Source organism: Micrasema longulum, unplaced genomic scaffold (assembly GCF_059751315.1).
Source record: "Micrasema longulum isolate JH-2025_06_02 unplaced genomic scaffold, ASM5975131v1 h1tg001339l, whole genome shotgun sequence".
Lineage (NCBI taxonomy): Eukaryota > Metazoa > Arthropoda > Insecta > Trichoptera > Brachycentridae > Micrasema > Micrasema longulum.
In genome coordinates this window covers 173,451-195,827 of record NW_028278525.1, presented here as the reverse complement: position 1 = coordinate 195,827, position 22,377 = coordinate 173,451, and the positions used below count along the sequence as shown (strand labels likewise).

Here is a 22,377-nt window from a genome sequence, read left to right as displayed (position 1 = left end):
TACAAAGCGTTCAGTAGTAAATAAAATAGTGTTTATATAATGTAATTTTAATAAGTTTAAATACATGTATGTATATTGTTGTGGTTCTTCTTCTATAATCTTCTTTTCCATCCCGATAAACTTAATGATCGTAAATTAGGACGTGGGAAAAGTAAAGTATTAAAAAAAAAGTTAAATTTTATTTGCCAAATTTTGTCGTAGATTTGTAGACGACGTAATCTTATGGGTAGGTACAAAACGCCAGCTTGATATGTTTATCTTGGAATTAAACTCAGTCGACAGATTAATTTAATTCACAAAGGTATTACGAAGAAACACAATTCATTCTCCAACAAATATCTCTTAATATTCCTTCACGTAGACTCAGAAATAATAAAATTCTGTTCCTCGGTCACCATAAATCTAATTATGGTTTCCATGCGCCTTTACCCAGAATGATTAGATTTGTAAATAAAATAAAGATTTTAATTATTTTAATTGTAAATTGAGTTTTTTTTACAAATAGACTGAAAAAATATTCCGAATAAATTTGCTGTATATTTGCAGAATTAACCTGGATTTCATTATGCTTGTCTAATGTATTAACTTGTCTTTGCTTTTCTTTGTTGTATTGATTCTATTATTTGTGTATTATTATTGTTTTTCGTCATATTGTTTAAATAGGGTATTTTCACGTTTTTTTTTTATTTTGCAAAAAAATAGAAAAAAAATTACGATAGTAACTGTACAGTTTTTATTTTTTTATGTCCACGCGTTAATTTTTCAGAGCGGTTTAAAAACGTATACTTTGAATTGGCGCCAAAACAAACATTCGGATGCCGTATGGGCTTGTGACGTCACGCGTTACGAATTTGACTGACCGTTCAAACAAATTCATACGAATTTGTATAGCCTACGTGTTGTTTTTGTTGTAATTGGTTGTTTTAACTAATTAACGCGCATAAAATGTCTTTAGTTATAAGATACAAGTACTGTTTAATTCCGATGTGCACAAACACTACAGTGAAGACGCAAAATAAAGCTTTTTTCGCCATTCCTAGTACCTAATGAAAAAATGCAGAAAAAATGGTTTAACGCATTTGAACGTTATGAAACGAGATGTTAAAAAAAACAAACCACTATTCTTTTTTCCGTAGGTCTTGTTCAGTACAAAATACTATATTTTATGGTGTAGACTGTAGACTGTAGACTATAAACATTTACTAACAGTAGGTACTGAAATTAGCACTTATAAAGCTTGACAGGTACTACAATACTAAAATAGTTTATTCTTTGAACGTTATTGTTTATATTTCTGTACTTATGTTACCTAGTTTAATTTGTGGAACTGTTTGTTTTCTATATGAATAAAAAATAAAATTACAAAAAAAATCCCGTATGAAAACCTACCTTATTTATTTGTGAAATTTATTGCATTTACAAAATGGCAACTGACCTTGAGATGCTGGACAGTCTTCACACTTGCAGGAATCTATTATTTCCTAGACTTCATCGCAAATCAACGTCACCGAGTACGATTTGGTTCTAACTTTAAGTTCTGCTGGGGTGACTCGACCTTTTACCATTCAAATATCACCCGTCCGTTTTACTTGAATGTAATCTATGGCACTGTCTCCGTAATTTACCCTAGCTGATATATTAATAAGTAAATCATATTTAATAAAAAAAGGCATTAACACGCACTCGAGCAACAGAGATGTTTACAAGCAATGGTATTTTATGGATTATGTTGTGTCAAAGTCACGTTACTTCCCTTTTGCATTAAATGTACGCTAAACAATATATTTATAGTACATGCAAATAATACAACTATTTCAATGAATACATTCTGGAAGCAAAAATTATATATTTGTTTACCTTACGGCCTTTACATTTCTATACTCGAACTTAAAAAGTTTATATTGGATGAGAAAAAAATACCCATCATGATTATATCTATTTTGGGCAAGTTATCGGACTTTCCTTGTAAAAAACAATTTTAGTCATAATGCTATGGATGTTTATAAATAAAAACAAAAAAAAACAAAGGAAAAGACGAAATTTAACGACAAAAAACAAATAAAAAGCCACAAGCCGCCCGCGTCGGAGTATCTCAGTATAGGATTTGAGTGAACGTAGGATATATAAGTCACGCGTGACGTCATCAACCCTTTTGGCCAGCTACGGGCCGTTTTATTTCTATCAAACTTTAAATAGGAAATTATAAATGAAAACATTCGTTTCAGATTTTGATAGTAATATGGTTCGAATCGTAAAAATATTCTTTAAATACTGAATACATTAAAAATCATATCCCCAGTTTATGAAAATACCCTATTGTTTAAATTGGACATTGTCCGTAAGTTTGTCAAATAATAAAAATTAACTTAGAAAGCCAACATAGAGTTTGAACTTTATGGCTACATAATAATACTAAAACTACATTTAATATTACAATAAAAATACCAGCCTCATAGAAGTCGCAAAAGCGATGAAATCGGTCACCGGTTATTACAAATTTGTGGATTTAAGTATTACTCGTCTTTTATTCCTATATTAAATTATAATGAACTTCTACCAAGAATTTCAACTAACAAATTTGAGGAGTATGATAGCCAAGAAATCAGTGAAGAGAGTCTTATTCAACTTGCTGTGGAAGACGTCGAGGAAAATATTGTATTTTGGTGACAATAGTAGCTTGCATGGATTAAAGTTTATCAGCGAAGAACGGAGAAGTTGGTTTTGCAGGTATGTAAATATTTATTTTCTGTTTAATAATCAATGAGGCACTTCAGCCCTACGGGAAATTGGATACACAATTTTTTTCTTGCGCGCGGTAAAAATTAGAGCCATTAAATTGATATATTTCTTGAATTTCTTTCTTGCAATTGGCAGAAATCGAACCCGCAACGCCATTTTCACAGTTAGTCGTCTAACCAACTGCGCCACGGCGTCTGTCGATAATACGCGATTAGGATAACTTGCATAATCGGCCTCCGTGGTGTAGTGGTCAAGACGCTTGATTCACGCACGGAAGGCTCCGGGTTCGATTCCCGGTGAGAACACAAAAATTAAAATGTGATTTTTCTCAAGCCTGGGTGCTCTGTGATGTAATTCACCACTGTAATTAGGCCTCCTGGCCTGTTGTGGTGCAAAAAAAATGTAATGTAAATGTAAAAAATAATATTTATTTTCAATGAATTTACAAATGGCAAGAATAATTTTATAATGTAGAGCTTAAAATATATTTAATGTCACATGTTAATTCGGAGACTGTCGGCGGGGAAAAAAATTATCTCTCGCATTATTTTATCGTGTTTATACATCACTCTCTGTTGTCAGTCTTGCGCTAATACGCAAAGTTTCGACGTTTTGGCATGGCACATAAACAAAAACACATCCAAAGTCTATCTTATCCAGCGTATTTGGTTTTCTGCATTATGCTTCTATGAATGTATTCCAGTTTGTATTTCTCTTCTCTAGGCTATTTTGGATCCTGGCTCTCGCCGCGAGCGCGTGGGCATTCTGCTCCCTTCTGCGCAGTGCAGTCCGTAGTGCTCGAGAAGCTCCCCTCAGCTTCACTCCCGACACCAGTCGCTTGACCTGGCAGACCCCCTTCCCCGCCGTCACTGTCTGCGAGAAGTATCGATACAAGGCCACTCTCCAGAAACTGGAAACTCTGTACCGTAAGTCTTCCAACACTGAACGAACTGATCGTAGTTTTTTTTCTCTAAACGTTTGAGGCTCGTTTACTTAGTGCCTAACCGATATTAATAAACTCCAAATTCAACCTTAAGAACATTAAAATAAACATGTTTTTTGCTTGCAGCACATGTTATCTGAAGAAGTGTCACTAAATTAATATACTGAAGATGTCGTGTGCATTGCCCGTACGTTGTAAAAAACCGTATTTTGGGCAAGGGAATAGGGCTCTTTTACATTGATATATTTTTTTATATTAAAGCTTTTCATTCAACGCGCCGCGCCGCATTGTAAACCTGTGGAGCATGATTTTTTCCTCACTTGCAAAATCTGCACGGCTACATACTCGAAAAGCGTTTTAAAGACCAATGGTCTTCCTATCAATTTTTCTCCCACTTGAAACAATAACTATTTTTGTGCGTTGATTTTCGTGGTCACTGCTTTCAATATGTATCGTCTTTTTTGGGGGATTTTGTATTGATTGGATTCGGTCCGATGTCTTCAGGGTAAACGATGTGTTGTGTAGAATAAAATGATCATTTTTATGCACTAGTAGTTTGTACCGTGTCGCAATTTCTCAGTAGTACATTTATTGTCATTTTTGTGGTGAAGCGATGAAGCTATAAACAACACACTACCCAAAACAAGTTTGAATATTGTGTGTGATGCTGGCAATATTTTGAATAACAGATTCTTCTTTTTTACATTCCGATCGCTTAATTTACTTATGGGCCGTATTTCTAGTTACTAACAATTAGTTTTCTTTTAGCGGAATTTATGAGTAAACTCAAGTATAATTACGACTATAAGAAAATGTTTGCCGACATGTGCTTCGGTGTGTCAAGTTGTGATCTCTGCAATCAGCCATGCCATGAAAATGTCAACTGCTCCGTCAACTTCAGGACGATTGCAGACCAGGTAAGAAAATCAATTCAAATTATTTTTAAAGAATTAGGTAATTTGATGGAGGTATGAGATAGAACAAGAATCAATTGAACGGTTATGTGCTATCGGTCAGTTGACATGGATATTGACCGGCATATCGCTTGAATTTTAACGATAGATGGATAGAGCGTGTTCGTTACCGACGAATATAAGGTACCAAGCACGCCTATTGAATTGGTCAAATGATATTAAAAGTAGCAACATAAACATAAGGAGAATGTTACCCGTGAATCATTCTCACTGCATTCTTCTAAGGGCTTAATGGGGACTAACAGTTTGCAACTTAGAGGGGATGGGTTTACACTGACCCATTTTTTGAGACTGAAAAGAGATTAAATCGAGAAGTCAGCCATTTTCGAAAATACTATATTTTTATGGTCTGGATGGATGTCTCCGACAGCGTCGGCTGTTTTACCTCACGGCTTCCAGAATCAACCTACCCCTGTTCATGCCAATTGAAAGAGCAGTCAGGACATGATGATCGACATCTTTCACATTAGGAAAACTAGGTTTAAGAGGCAAATACTATTGCTATCGGAGAGTATTACACCTTCATAATATCGAGCTATTGCTTAAGAATTCCTGGCCTGATATTTTGTCCCAATTTAGCATCTAAAATATTTTGATTTAGGAGTCGTTATTTAGGTCCAATAAAATTGAATTTATGTTGAAAAAAAAAGAAATATCACAACATAGATGGAGAACATTTTAGATAAGAGAACACGGAAGTCTAGGCAATTTTTAGGCTGGTTTAAGTTGCCACTTTACACACTGAGTAACATTCACCATTCTGCCTATGTTTGAATGTTTTATTTGATTATTAGATCAGGAATCCGTGTTCGTCCCTTATCCACGACTGCAGATGGATGGGAGATCCTATCGACTGCTGTCAACACTTTCTACCATTGGATTCTGATTTCGGCACATGCTATTCCTTCAACACCCTTCAAAGTCGGTAAATTTAATAAACAAATTTTATTATCTAACAATTCTAACAACATAATAAATTCAAAATTCTACTAATAAATTTGTATTAGACTTATGTACTCGTTTATTTATATTTCAACGTTTAAATTTAGTTTGTTATTTGGAAATTTAACAAAGATACGTACTTTAAAAAAAATATGCAATTTGTAGATAATCGTCGATACAATTCCACATGCATACTCGTATATTCCCAATTTCAGAATTACATAGAATATATATAATTATATTTGGCATTTGACGTGTGTTGGACAAATTTTTCTTTCACATTTTTTAATTTATTCCTCAGAGATTATTCGCAAAAGTTGATCATGATCATAAAACATGTCTACCTCGTTATTTCGTCAGTATTTACGATACATGCGGGGCCAAAGGTGTATGGTGTGTTTCATTGCTCTTCATCTTTGGGAAAAGGAAAAAGTCGCAAGTCCGGTATACAGTGGCTATAATGTATTCTTTTTTTTTATCGGAAAGTCGCGAACCAGCCGCGAGATGTGAGCGGGCGTCCGCCATTTTTGTTCTGGAATAACTTTAATAATTTTCTATATCAAAAACCAGCTACGCGTCCAAATTGGCCGAAAATTGAAAGAATTGTCACAAATACGTATATCGATCTGGAAAAAAAGTTGGTTCTTAAAATTCCGAGCATTTTTCATCAAACCTCTAAATAGTTTCTGTTTTCTGAAGGGTTTGCTTAATCCTTTAAGGAATCCCAACATGAGACTTAAGGGTTATATAATTTTTGTGATGTTTAAAATTTAGTATGATTAAAGTATTTTTATTACATAGTAATAATATTTCATAATAAATTATAGTCAAAGTAAAAAAAAACTGATTTGAAAAATACACACTGTCTTCCCGAAACGGTATTATTTACAAATTAACTAAAAAAAAATTAACATTTCCAGGTTATCAGGGAGTGTTCCCATTTTCAAATCCAACATATCTACTGGTCCGGGTTATCTCTCCTTCTTGAAGTACAAAGATTTAAATGTAAGTTCATATTAATGTTTTTACTTCAATTGAATTGTGTCTCCTCTTAATTCCAATTTGAATGGAAACGAATTGTTGAGTGAGTATAATTTTAAGATAAACATCAAGCTGACATCTTGTGCCAACCCATAAGATCAGTATATCGTCTACGCACCTACAATTTTTTTTTAGATATTTTTAATTAGTTTTTCATGCGTCCTAATTGACAATCGTCAGGTTCACCAGGACAGGATAATCTAGAACTTGATCGAAGAAGAGCCACGACAGTTATTACATTTAGTCGCAAAGTAAAATTTTTACGTACTAACTATGTGCTTAAGGGTCAAAACCTCCAACGCTCATTATGTGTAAAGGATCTAGGTGTCTTCCATGATAGTAAATTACTTTTTGACGCCCATGTTGACAGCATCATAAAAAAGTCATCGCGTGCGCTTGGCTTTGTTATGCGTAGCTCTACGTCGTTCACTATGGCAAAGACACTTAAAATCCTTTACTGTGCGAAGCAACTTAGAATATGCATCACAAATATGGAATCCTATGTACAATGTGCAGATATCACGCATTGAAAATATTCAAAAAAAATTCGTAAAGTTCATGTGTTTCCGGTTGAAACTTGAGTTCAAATCTGACCAGTATATACATATATGTAAAAAACATCACCTACTGCCTCTGCAAAAACGTCGTGAAATAGCGGATATAATTTATTTACTTAAAATTGCCTCTGGTTCAATTGACTGTCCTGAACTACTTTGCAAACTTTCTATCAATGTTCCTTCCAAAGTTTTAAGAAATAACCCTCTTCTTCACATACCTCTTGTTTCATCTAATTATAGGCAAAATTCATATTTATGGCGAACTTTTAATAATTTTAATGTAATAAATAAATCATTTAACATAGATTTATTTGAAAATAATCTTAATAACGTGCGGCGTTTGCTTTCAAAATAACTCGTAGTATTTTTTTTCTTTTCTTTTAAATTTACATTTAATTACTATTCATTTTATGTTCGAGAATCTTTTTTAACTTACTGTGATGCTACTTGTGAAAACCTGTAATTGGCTTATTTGTTATTTGTTTTGTTATATAAATATGATGTAATTATAGCTGTTGGTTATCCAAATAAATAAAATTAAAAAATAAAATAAAAAAAATATATTATGTATTTAAGCTTATTTAAATAACACTATTTAAACTCATGTGTACACCCAGTAACAGTATGAAAACCGATGAATAAGATTTATTTATTTTTTAAATTTATTTCAGGTTTATATCCACGGTGGAGATGACATTCCGTGGGTTAAAACCGAACCAGACATGCAGTTTGAAGCGGAAGATAATATCAATTTTATATTCAGAGTAAGTTAATGATTTAGCAAAATGTCCTAGCTTTGTGAAAATGTGTTTTTGATACGTTTTTTAATATTTTATTTTAGGTAATTGAAATGGCGAATGATCAAGAGGTGACGCAGTTGGATTTTGACATAAGAAAATGTCGATTTCCTAATGAAATAGTCCCTAGCGAATTCGGAAAATCTTTTCAGGTATTTAATGAGAGAGTTCAGTGATTTTTATTATTATCTTTTATTTGTAAATAGACTATTAAACTAAGCCATAATTTTTTTGTCTAAATTACTATTTGCATTTATATTATCAATTCATTGTGTGTCCGGGCGGGTGAAGAATGCAGTTCTGAGTGTGAAATAGTACCTGAATCCTATATGAGCGTTTCCAATTTGATAGATACTCTGATTTATTGAAATTATAGTGGGTACAGTAGATTTTCACACATAATGAGGAAGTTCAGTGGTTTTATTATTTTTATTTTTAAAAAGCGTATTTAACCCAGACATTTTTTTTGTGTCGTATAATCATCATCGTCATTCCCTTTCCGCACCTATTGGTGCATAAGGCACTGCATTGGTACACCAATCGTAGCGAATCTTGATTATTTTTATTACATAAAGGTAAGGTGATCGGTCTTACGCTTCAGGTACCAATCTAGGGACTGTGAAATATTGTAGTGTGAAAACACCCTTTTAAGAAAATATTTCATATCAACCATGTCGGGAATCGAACCCGAGACTTCTCGCATGGTAGGCAAACGCACAGAGCATTACGCCACCAGGCCGAATCGTGTTATCAGCTCTATTTAAATTTTGCATTTCTGAAATTACTCCGCGCGTGTCGTCACAAATTCTCTTCCGCTTCTTCTCGGTCAGTTCCGCCGATTTTTCAGTTGACGGCAAATAAACTGGAAATCTTCCGCAACTCTCTTATCATTGGTTGATTCATATGTACTAGTGACGTCGTTAAAAGTATTTGGTTTTTAATATTTTTTTCGTGCATTTTCAAGAAACTTTGACGTTCGATTTTACACTTTAATTTTTACCGCGCGCAAGAAAACATTTTTTACCCGATTTCCCGTAGGGCTGAAGTTCCCCATTGTGTTACCTAGTATTTTATTTTTCACATTTTTCGGTGGCAATACAAATATTAGTAAAGTTCTTATATATTTATCATTTTGCGTTCCTTGGTTGGGATGCTCAGTAATAACTTTGGTGAGGCTCCTAGAACGAGTAATATTTTTCTAATTGGGACCCCACTGATTCCAAAGTAAAAAATACATTGTACAGTCTTATGGAAGTCCTGTAAATCCCCGGACATTCATTTTCCCTTCTCGAATTGTTCTCCGTCTCGAAATTAGTTTTTAATGTGGTATTTTTTGCTTTTTTTCTAGATTTACGGACATTCAACATGTATCATAAATTGTGAGACTGAGTTTATGTTTGAGAAGTGCCGATGTATAAATCACCTCAGAGATTCCATATGTAAGTCCTTTATTTGTGATGAAAAACGGAAAGAGAGATAATGGCCGATTTTATCCGACTGTAAAAATCCACACAGAACGATAAAATTACATAAAGTGGGTCGATTTTCGTTGCACTATTTATTTATTTATTATATATACGTCCGAAGCCAATTTCAACAGTTACATGAAGAAACATAAATGCAAGAAACTGAACAAAAAGAACATAAAACTATTAAGCAAAGACAAACAAAGTCAAAACAATTATTGTATACAATATATTCATAAAACAAAAGACCTAAGACTTCGAGCTAAACCATGCCAATCCAACTTCATCCCACACTGTTTAGTCGCGAAGAGATCTGCGAAAAGCCGGAAGATCTATCCCAAAGAATTCCAAGTCGTGTGATGTATTGACTAATCTACACATTTTGGACATTAGGGCATAAAAGCGGCGGCCTCTGTGGTGTAGTGGTCAAGACGCTTGACTCACGCACGGGAGGTTCCGGGTTCGATTCCCGGTGAGAACACAAAAATTAAAATGTGATTTTCCTCAAGCCTGGGTGCTCTGTGATGTAATTCACCACTGTAATTAGGCCTCCTGGCCTGTTGTGGTGCAAAAAAAAATAAAAAAAATGTTTAAAAAATGTTTAAATGTTTAAAAAATAAAAACCAAAGTTGCTCTAAGACGATTTTATAAATAGCAGATTTTGACTTCTGGTGACACGGTTGAGAACATGAAAAGAAATTGATTGCAACAGAGATGGGACATCACTTAAAGCATTAAGTATTTTGAAAATGCATATAAGGTCCATCTCAGTTCTACGTCTCTCCGATGAAGACAGATTAAGTGATTGCTCTATTGCACTATGGTATTTTTTTATTAATTTAAGGGGACCAGTAGCTCAATCACAAAAAACTATCGACGTGCTAATAAGCAACGTGATAAAAATTTCTCACCATGGTTGTTTATCGTATTCGCGATCACAATGGAACATCCGTGAACAGCTAATATTAAATGTCAACATATTTACGTTTCGCGACGTATAATCCTGCTGCGTAATCACATATTTGATTTTCACCGGTGTAAATATAGAAAATATTCTAAAACTGCTATTTATATTTATTTATTTATTATTTAACATGCTATTTATTGCATTTAGCCGACGGTTGGCAAGCCAAATGTCAAGAAAAACAGTCGCCATAGTAATTGTGATTTAATTTTCACTTTTTTGTGTTAGATACTCCTTAATGTTTTGCAAATGCAATATATTGTATTATTTTTTAAAGTAAACGCCAATTTTTCGCCAATAAATTGTATTTATTTTCGAGGAAAACAAAAAACAAACCGACACGAGCGTTGACTTAGAGATTAGACACGCGTTGTCTTATGACGACGATAACTTAATCATGTTCATTATTGTTCATTGTGATCGCTCAAATTCTAACAATGTTTTTAAGCACGTCGATAGTTAATTATGATTGAGCTACAGAAAGGTTCCAACGGCTGAAAACTGGGTGAGATTCGAATGACGGTTGTGATGAACAAAACAAGCTTCGAAGTTTTCAAAAACCAAAATAATTAGGTGGTATTAAATATACATATAAAATATATAAAGATATAAATTATCTAAAGGCGACCGCGCAACTCACGAACTGATTTTTTCTTGCCGCGATTCCGGGTGTAAAAGTAGGAGTTTTTAAAATTTTCTTAGCGTCATTTTGTTGACGAGATTTTCTTTTATAGAATGAACCTAAATCCTGTAAAGAATCGTATAAATTAGAGCAATGGCGGCCAAGAAATAAAAAAATAGTTAGTAAAAACGAAAAATTCTAGTTATTTGGGGTTAGTTCAATAAATAAAAAAATCAAGTCGATATCTTTAGCCGTTCTTGAGTCATCGTGGCAAAACTAGCGGAAAATAATGTTTAAAAAAAACAGTTCAAGTTTTGGAACAAGATTACAAGCACTCTGTTCTTTCTATTTACCGATTATGTAAAAAAACAAATATTGTTTTTTCGAAATTTCAAACCTTTCTGGTCCCCTTAAGGGCAGGCAAACGCAGAAACCAGTACATCATGAGGCCGAATGATCTCCACTCGGTTTCTTTTTTCAGGGTTTTCACTCGAAGTAGCCACTAAATAAATCGCGCAAGTAAAAAAACACGTAGAAGTTAGGACAAAAAGACCCCTATGTCTTTTATTTTAGAGAAAGTAGTACAGAAGTCAAGGCATCTACAGCTTGCCCACCGCATACCGCACACCGCATTTGAGGACATAAGTATCCTTGGCGGTGGCCACATACACGGAAAAGTTGCTCGTTGCCGAACGAGAGAAGCTGCCCGAAGGAGCTCTCTGTAATCTGGTATCAAGAAGGTGATCCAGAAGTACATTATATGAATTTCGTTGGATTGAGAAAAGAGGGAAGTGAATTCTTCACTGACTAGGATTAAATTGATTGGACATGATCAATTCGCCGAAATGATTACAAAACTTTTTAAAAGCCTTGAAATTCTTTTTGAAACCACCAGATCTGTACATCCGACAGGATCTATAACAGGGCCACGGATAGTAGCGAGAAACTCCATTCGGTAATCATAGAGAAGGGGAAAGGGACAAGACCACAGGATGTGTTCAGAAGATTGGTTAGGATATCCGCAGCAGCACGAAGGGGAGTCAACAATATATAAAACAAATAATTTTTGATTAAATTTACCATAACCTGATAAAAACTGCGTAGTCCAGTGATCGAGGATAACCCAAGAAGATTTTAAGCGCTGACGGATTGAAGGAAAAAAAAGAAAGGTAACCCTCCCTGAAGGGGAAGATTCCCATCGCCAAGCTGATGCTTCTTGATAGAAGAGCATTTAAAGACATTTTTTTTAATATTCGTTGAGACATTCCAAGGAATGGGAGTAGACGGACGCCACCAATAACAGAGGAACGCCTTTTTTTCGGTGGAAATTTGTAGATCGTCGCTAAACCTCCAGATCCAAAGGAAACAAGTTCGTTAGAACCGGAAGTGCATCCGTAGAGCATGTCCTATATGCTCTAGAAAGAGCCAGAAGAGGTTGCCTTTGTCAGCTTGAAATAATTCGCCTGAAATATTGCAACTCACATCGGTGTGCCCAACAGCCAGCTGCATGGCATACGATGCCTAGGAAAATGGATTTATATTTATACTTTTGTGATTTGTTAATCTTAATGACTCCCTAGGGGGAAAAATCCAGTCTTTTGTCATCAAACATTTGGACAAATTCAAAATATTGTAATAAAACCAGCTGGTCCAAGAAAAAGTTGAAAAATTGGAAAATTGTTTTCAGGCGTTGCCTAGTATGTGAAATAATTCAATCAGATTAATCTCTTTCCAACATCAAAGGTTTCCGCTCTATGACTCACTAAAAAAGAATTGAAAAAATATGAATGTTCAGACATGGTGAATGTTACAGTGTGTAAAGTGGCCACTCAAACCAGCCAGGTCGTAAACCTGTAGATACCTAGGCTTCTATATTCCCTTCTCTAAAATGTTTTCTATCTCAGTTGTAATATGTTGATATTAACCCCTCAGTACCAGAGAAAAAAAGTTTTTTTTTTGCATTTATAAATTCTATTATTTTTTAAATTATTTAAACTTTTTTTAAGCTTGTATAGTTTACAAAGAAAACGTGTACTTTATAAATAACATTAGGGCTCAGAGAGTGTAAAATACAGAGTACAAAAGGCATATATTACTGTTTTATATTTTTTCATATAAAAAATGGTAAAAAACGTTATACATATTTATTAGTCAGTTCAATCACAATTCATATTAAGTAAAAAATTAAAACTTAGTAATTGTGAAGTTTTTTTTAATTATAAAATAAATAAGAAAACAATCGTAATAAATCCCAAATGTCAGAACAAGCGTGGACTACTAACAAAAAAAATATTGACTTGTAAAGAATATCTCTGGCTAGATGCATGGAAAATATGGGGTAGATTGATTACGAAAATAACGAGATATGATTTTTTTCTTCGTGTACCTGAGGAATGACGCTGGTACTGAGAGAGTTAACGGCACCCTAGGGGATTAAATCCAGTTCTTGTCTACGAAAATTCGGACAAACTCAAAACATTGATGACCAATCTCCATGTTATTTTTTTAATGTTATTTTTCTTATTACTTTACTATTGACAGAACAAGGCTGTATACAAACCTGGGCTCGTAGTACAATGGGAAATTAACAGAGCTATCTTCAGTAGTCCATAAAGTAAAATTGAATTTCCTGTACTGAAATTTTGATATATTTATATGAAATATAATCTTTGGACCTGTTCATTACAGGTTACCAAAGACGATGCTGTAAATTTTCGTACACATTTTCGTAAATAAAATCGATTTTATTTTATGGAAAACTGAAGGTTTCTCTGTTAACTTCCATTGTAATCGGAGCCCCGGTAATTATTCGTAGTAACCCTGGTTTTATGACATTTAGCGTATCATTTAATTCTTCGAACCAGATCTTCCACAAAGTTTAACTGGAATTTCTGGCTTGATGTTTGCACAGATAAATGAACGAATGTTTTGAATATATGTAATTTCTTTCAGACGAAGATATTCTATGTAACTACACGGGCTCCGGATGTTTGGCCGTTCATGGGAAGTACTATATATATTCTGTAGATTAATTTACTCATCCTTTAAATATATTTATTTGATCTTGGATATAATTTTTTAGTTTAATTTTTATTTTACGTTGCCGTGGAATGATTCAATGCACCTTCAGCTTCTTTGATGTATGCCATTGTAATGTTAAATTGTAAATTTGTACAATGATTGTTATAATCTTATAGTATATACATTTGTATAGGGATAACAAAACATTTCACCAATCCAATGCATGTTGCCGGTTATAGCGGACTCATTTTTTACAATATGTTCTAAATGAGAGAAAGGGAGACAAAAAAAATCTGTGGTTACGGTCCTCATTTTTTGTTTTGTAGTCGAATTTAGAATTTTACGATGCTCATTTTTACGTAGGCGGCCAGTATTGTTTCGAACTGTCAAACGCTCTGTCAGTATTTTTATGATTGTTTAAAGTATTTAGTGCTAATTACATCAAAATTCATTATGTCGACTTGTGCCATGAAAAGATGTTCAAATAGAACTGGAAAAGGAAGAAAACGCTTCAGTTATCACAGGTATTTAATATTATACATTTTAAAATTAATACGTTTTTTGGTAGTTTTCAACATAAATGCACCACTATTTTTGTACTATCATTTGAGCAATTATTATAGCATTTGTTTCTGTGTAATTCAAATACCTTATACAATGGATTTATGTGATTTAAATATTTTTTTTCAATCGTTTCAATCCAAATATTTCTTTATATGTTCAAGACACGCAAACTCGACGACCTTTTACCGAGTCAACCGACATCTAGAAATAATTCTTTCTCTTTTTATATCACTGAAATAATGTAAAATTGTCGTTTATTGAACGTAACTAAAAGAGATGACAATACATCTGCGCCAATTTCGAATATTTTTATGACCACTTTTTGGGCGGCTCTTATAATTAAAAATGCCAGGGCTGTGCATTACCTTAAAATATTACGTTTTCAATTAAATGTTATTTATTAGTGTAATCATTTTATCATTAAATTTATGGGCATAATATAGTTAATTAATGTTTTTTTTTTTGGATTCCCGATATATAATATAAGGCGAAATAAATGGATCCATAAGACAGGACGGAACAATTGTCTCCTGAAAATAACAATTGGGTGTGTTCCAACCACTTTCTGTCCATTAATTTCGACAAAAACAAATTATTTGGTACATGTAATAAATGGTGCTGTACCCCCCTGTTTTCAAAAACCTAACTCGCTATTGGTAAATATACATTTATTTTATATTTATATACCATAAAGTCGGAAAAATCAGTGTACGTGCGTGAGAAGATGTATGAATGTAGAAGAAGCGAGATCTCGTGCAAAGACAGAGTGATATGGTGTTATATCCTCTCTGCCTACTTCTTCGGTGAAACGGCGTGATTTCTCCAAATCACCAAATTGGAAGTGGTATCTTCACTCTATCCAAAGATACAAGTTTAAACAAAAAAAATAATAGAGATTTCTCTTTTCAGTTTTCAAATCAAACAACGAATTCGGAAAATATTTTGGAATCGGAGACCCCGTTTAACCAGTTTTTAAAGATGTAAGTTACAACCTGCCGTCAGAGCAAGTCAATATTTTAACAAATTGGTTAATTTTCAAACTCAATAAATTTACTTTATTGCAGTTTTACTTGTTTATTATATGTAATTGCATATTTGTTTTTAAAATTAATTTATGTACTCAACAATGTCATTTATAATGTTTATTATTGCTGACTTTTATGTATTAAAAATGTTTTTAGTAAACTTGTTACTAAATTGAAATAAACGTTTTTATTGTACTTCCTACTCCCTACAGTCCCTACCAATATCTGTAAAAAATCGCCTTAAGTCGTGAATTTGTGACAACCCTGTTTTAAAAACATCTGGAAACGAAAAACGTTTTCACTAAACAAACGACCACGCCCCCTTTACAAAAATTCTTACAAACTTTTGGAATAGTACGGACTCTATAAAATGTATATACTCTAAGGTTAGAATAGAATTTTAACTCTAGGTGGCACTGTTTTACCCGTATATGTGAAGTTTACAGAAGGCAGTGTATTGAATTGCGTTCACAATACTCAAATATAATAAATCGGTTAATGTATTTAATGTTGCAGTGATATATGTTAAAATAATGTTAAATATGTTGTTAATAATTAAAAGATGTGAGGTAAAATAATTAATAGTTGATTTGTTTACCGAAACACGCTATTTATAATATTACGCATATTAAATGTTCAAATGGGCGGTCCTTTCGCTATTTTATTGCAAGTTAAAAGGTTGAAAATCTTAAATGAAATTCGTGAGAAATCAACCAATGTGTTGATGAATGGCCGAGGTGTGAAGATTACCTTGTCCTAAGAAGAGGAAAATTTAGATAGCGGACTGTATTGTTGGGGAAGGAAGGTTGCGCAACTCCACTAACCTGCTGATGATGAGGCGTGACGTGTGCTGGAACCTGGCTGCTGAAGCTGGCGGTCGTGAGACGCTGGCACATCTTGTATGGACGCTGTCACAGCCCGCCTGTTAAATAATTCTTTGAAAGCACTTAACTTGTTTGATGTTTGATTAGTACTAATGATTTAATGTTTTTCTGACACACGTGGAAGTATTGTTACATCGAGTGCGCTAGGAAATGGAAAGTGGGGCGGGTAGGTAGATATAGATTCAGTTGAGAGTTGGTCCAAACACAATGTTTGTATATTTTTTTTAAAGAAATCAATGAACATATTATCACATTTATATGTTTTATGTCTTACAGCTGCTGAAAGAAAATTACTGAGCCCAGAACGACTTAACGAGTTTTGTAAACACTGTCTGCCATCTTGCGAAGAAATTGAATTGAGAAGAGTATTTTTTAACGAATATGAGTGAGTTGCTGTTTCCAATATTTAGTTTGTTCTGTTACTTCAAGAACACCCACAGAAGAAGTTTTTCCATGGTACAATTATTGCTATGTATTGACCGAAAGAAAAGTTTACATAAAATTTGATTTGAGATGCTAAAGGAAAATAATAAGGATGACGGTACAGAAATAAAACAAAATGTTACTGGAATTTCTATCCGAATATCGAAAAGAAATATTTTTGAAATTGCGTCGAGACAAATACGGTGTCATCAAATAAGGGTCTACTTACTTTGAAGTTATCAAAGGCCTGCTCGTCTGTGGGGGATTTTGGCTATAAATGAAAATAAATAATTTAATGTGTATAAAGCTCTAACTTTGTGGTTGTTTATTATACAGGGGGTTCTTTAAACCCTGTCACATCCGAAACCGCGATGATCAGTATGGGCAAGAAGACATATTAGCATATTTAAAAAAATATTTAGAACGAAGACATTTTTTTAAATAAAATATTTAAAAAAAACAAATGGTTGCTTACTTCTGCAGGCGAGAAGCGAGGGGGGTGCGGCCGTGTCGTTGACGATGTATCAGACTCCCCCCTCTCTCCTCCTCGTTTCTCCCCTGCAGAAGTAAGCAACCGTTTGTTTTTTTTCTATATTTTATTTTGTAAGAATTTAGTTGTTCTAAAAAAATATTTTAATGTGCCAATATGTCTTCTTGCTCATACTGATCATCGTGGTTTCGGATGTGACAGGGTTTAAAGAACACCCTGTATAACTAAAATAATAGCACTTAGTTACTTAGAAATAATTAATAATGTAAAAAATTAAATCTTGACAAGGAAGCTTGTGGGGCTTCGAAACCGGTCGGTAATAAAATAAATATTTAATGTTTTTTTTTTTTTAATTAAAAAACAAATTATTTCTAAAGGATATACACATAGAGAAAACGATAAAAAATAAAACACCTAGACTGGTATTCTGAACGCAAAAGCGAGCGTAGAAAACGCATTTTTAACGCGATCTTTTCGCGAGCAATAGGGAAATATCACAAACTACGAATACAGATACAAATATATGAAATGGATTTAGAATAATTAATTGTATTTTTAAAATCAATATGGATATTGTGGAGAAATGTTTTCATACATAAATGTAAAAAGTAATTTAGTAAAAATACGTTGCTATAAAAACGCGACGTGTTTGGCCTTGGTTGTTGTGACGTCAAGATTCGTGATAATGTTTTAAACAAATTTCAATGACCGGGAACAAATATAATGGATCATGAAGTACGAGTATTAGGGGTATGTATGTACCAATGGAATGACTGTTTTTACGGGAATTCAAAATTACAAATTTGAAAATGTTTATTTTTTGCTACTTGATGTATGAGTATTTCATAGACCTTTATTACTTGAAAAATGTAAAAAAATGTGATATTTCCCTATTGCGTTCAGAATACCAGCCCTGGGTCCGTATTATAATGGGAAGTAAACATTCGTCTTTAATTTCATATACCTTCTAAGTAAAATTACGTTTCCTGTATGAAAAATAGAAAATGCATACACAAACATGTTCAAATATAGGCTATTGACGAAGGTACATTTAAATTTTCATATAAACATACACATTTTCGTACATAAATATTGATTTTACTTTATACCGCATCGATATGTACCTATGAAGGTAATGTTTGTAATCGAAGCCCTGAATTCTTAAAAGTTTTCTAGGGTGAAATAGTCGTTTTATTTTATTCGGGAATTTACGGCTATTACATAAAAAAAAATAAAAAAATACTAGAGCCAATTTAATACACGGTTAATCTAATAATACATGATATATAAAAAAGAGTAGTAATATTTACAATATTTTTATTATATATGTACATTACCTGCTTAATTATTTCAATCACTAAATCAGTTAGTACTGTCCCCTCTACGAAAGAAGCGAATTCCTTCAAAATATTTGTGAAGAATATAATACGTTCCCTCTTAACGTAAAATTTTTACTCGCCCAGAATGATTTGGATACTTATTTACTTCTGACTAAATTTTTAAGGACAAATAATAAAAATATTTGAATTCGTTAAATATTATTTGCCAAATTTAAATAATAAGTCTAATTGAATGTCCCTCTTTACTTTTGGCCCAAAACTTCATGTTATGTTTACGTTTAATTTAGACGGTAATAATATTTTATTGTCACATAACTCTTTCATACTGATTTTAACTACCTCACATTATATTGTATTTTTTCGTGGGTATGGGTTTTTTTTTTGTCGTTCACTGAAGCGTATATTCTTTAAATTTCTTATTCTTGTTTCTAAGAGCCAAAATCACTCGCAAACGAGTGGAGGCGTATAAAAAAATAAATAAATTTTAAAAAAATCAGTTGGTGGTTTTATATGTTTTCAGATTGGAAGAATTAGAAGACGAAGATCCCGATTATTCCCGAATAGTCAATATAAAGATGGTTAGTCTCCCCAATATTCAGTACAGAAGAAATGTTGTTAGAAGTAATCTAGATCTAGTCGGTAAGCGTTTTAAAAAACATTGCGTTTAATTTTATACGTTTTTACTGAAAATCTTTTTATTTATTTATTTTATTAGGTAAACTAACAGTATGTACACATATATTGCCAATTTCTTTGTATATTAGTGTAAGAAACTCATGCACACACCATAAAAATTGGTTACACTTAATACAATAATTTTAATTATGTTCAATATAATAAATGTAAAATAAACGAAATGAAAAAATATAATAAAGTTAAATGTCTGCTTCTCTCAAAATTTCTGTAATTTATTACCTAAATTTACATACATTGTCACAAAAAATATCAGCCTCGGTAAATATATTTTTATATTGGTCGCATATTCTAGGTATTGTAGATTGTTCAAAATAGTTTGTTGACGCGTTTTCAGTGTAAAACAAAAGATTTTGTCTTGTCGGTCTAGATGGCACACGGATTGGAAGTCTTTCTAGGTTTGGAAAATCCATTTTATTATTTATTAATTTGAATAAAAATAACTGGTCCAACATTATTCTTCGATTTTTAAGAGAGTTTATTCCATGGTACTGCATACTTTCAGCATGATTAGAAAGGTTAATGTTTAACCGGTAGTCGACCTGCTTAAAAAAAAATTGTTGGACCCTTTCTAGTCTATTAATACTTACATTATAGTAAGGTGACCAAATAGGAGTACAGTATTCTACCCGGGGACGAACAAATGTTTTGTAGAGTTTTTCATATGCCTCTGCATGTTTAAAAGGTTTTGATACTCGCATAATAAGTCCGACCATTTTATATGTTTTTTTTAAGACTGATTAAATTTTTTAGAAGCACACAGGAATTAAATGACGTGCAAAAAAGATTGTACCATTTTGTTAACGTGACTGCGGTGAACCAAATACTGAAATAGTGAAAAACACAATATTGTTAATTAAAAAATGTACTAGTCTAAAAATATAACTACAAATTATTATTTATATAACACTAGTTGCATTCTAAAAAACTTTGGTACTCAAAATTTATTTATGGTTGTTCGAGACTTGTTTTATTGTTGAAGATCTTAGCAATTTACGAACTTTTCTACCTGTAGTTTTATATTACTATCCCTCAACTGCCCCCGGCGTCAAATTACGGAAAAAGTAATAAACCCGGCAACAGCAAAAAAGCTAACATTGGAAAAAAACGTACAAAAAATGCACCTTTTTAATACGTGTCGCCATTTATTGTGAACGACAGTGCCTACATTGATAATATTAATTATAACGTAATTTTTAATTTTTTTCAGAAAATCAATGTTCATAATTTTATGTAATATTCCCAAAGAGTTTTGGGAAAAACTCATTTAGAGACAAGCATATAAGATCATTCATTTATAGACGTATTATATTTTTACTTTTAACAATTATTATGTAAAGAAACATAATAAAAAGGATGATGTATTATAAAATGACAAGTTAATGGAAAAAAAAAAACTTATTTTTTAAATTCGAAATTCGCTACAGAAGTATAAAAAAGGACTGAATAACTAGAAACACTTACTTACTGACACGCACAATCACAACACTACCACATACGAAGAGCCAAAACAAGAACAGGCCAATCCCGATATATGAACAATGGGCCAAAAATGTACTATGACTTACTTCACAATATAAAAACAACGATTAGACAGAAATTACAAAAAGAACTAAAAATTCTGATAAAAACAACAAACTTACTATGTGTACAATAATATTATAAACAGTAAGGTTTCTTATGAATTAATAAATAAATCAAAATATTTTTTTTTTTAAATATTTCAACATATTACAACAGAGATGAAGAACATTTTAGAGAAGGTAATATAGAAGTCTAGGCATCTACAGGGCTTATGACCTGTCATTGACTGGTTTAAGTGGCCACTTTACACACTGCGAAACATTCACCATTCTACCCATATTTGAGCATCTATATTCAATTCTTTCATCTGTTGATGTTTGTGAAATTAAAGAGCTGAAACCTTTATTTATGCAGGTGACATTTATGTAATTGAATTATTTCACCCATATAGGTAGGTACTAAGCAACGCATGAAAAATTTTTTTTTTTAATTTCTGTACTTCTTTATGAACCAGGTGGATTTATTGACAATGTTATGAGTCTGTCCAAATTTTTGTAGATAAGGACTGGATTCAATTGTATAATATGTAATGTAATAATTGTAATATGTTAATATTAACAGATCCCCAGGGAGTTGAATCCAGTCATTGTCTACAAAAATTTGAACAAACTCAAAACATTGTTGATAAAAATATTTAACATAATAGACATTCTCTGGATCACCTATAATATTATTTATTCAATTTACCTACTTTTTGAAAAAAAAAAATTTTAGTACAATAACATTATGTACAAAAAACCAAATAAATAAGTAATAACAATACATTTTTATTCATTTCAGTTTCAATTGGAGGATTGGTTGGTCTGTTTTTCGGAGCATCACTGCTGAGTTTAGTGGAAGCTTTTTATTTCCTTTTTATAAGGGCTGGGGCTTATAGATGAACCTTAAAATGTGCAAATTCTCCTTTTAAGTTTTTTAGTTTACAATACCGTGTATCGTTTGCAATATTTCCGACGTTTCGGATCCCGTTACAGCGCCCATCATACAGGGATGATGTTATTTGTGTAAATATATGTTACTTTGTGTACCTACTTAGGATCTTTATCGTTTCATAGTCGTCACAATACAAATCCTAAGCACGTAACGTTACATATATGTATTTATTCACATAAATAACATAAAGTGCGAACGACACACGGCATATTTACCCAGAAAAACTCTTTGTTCAATTACCCTTTCAAATATAATTCATAACCATCGTTTTTTTTATAAAATGCATAAATTATTATTTTATAACAAAATAAGTGTCCGAGATATGTGTATAAATTTGTCCTTTAATTTGTTTATTGCAGTATTTATTATGTAGGC

General features: G+C 32.6%; 1 protein-coding gene across 1 annotated transcript; it reads left to right on the top strand.

Annotated features, from left to right (window-relative positions):
* The first annotated feature begins 2,587 nt into the window (after positions 1–2,587).
* LOC148275821 (uncharacterized) lies at positions 2,588–22,048 on the top strand. The gene is made up of 12 exons (XM_088235167.1): positions 2,588–2,655; positions 3,463–3,665; positions 4,451–4,599; positions 5,451–5,581; positions 6,519–6,603; positions 7,868–7,960; positions 8,038–8,145; positions 9,342–9,432; positions 13,998–14,068; positions 16,710–16,924; positions 19,313–19,431; positions 21,850–22,048. The coding sequence occupies exons 1-12, from the start codon at positions 2,588–2,590 to the stop codon at positions 21,948–21,950; spliced, it is 1,434 nt and encodes a 477-aa protein (XP_088091293.1). The 3' UTR covers positions 21,951–22,048.
* Positions 22,049–22,377: the final 329 nt, after the last annotated feature.

Coding starts and splice junctions, on each gene's coding strand:
- LOC148275821 (XM_088235167.1), top strand. CDS start 2,588: ATGATAGCCAAGAAATCAGTGAAGAGAGTCTTATTCAACTTGCTGTGG. Junction 3,666..4,450: donor GAAACTGGAAACTCTGTACC/GTAAGTCTTCCA, acceptor GTTTTCTTTTAG/CGGAATTTATGAGTAAACTC. Junction 19,432..21,849: donor AAGTAATCTAGATCTAGTCG/GTAAGCGTTTTA, acceptor TATTCATTTCAG/TTTCAATTGGAGGATTGGTT.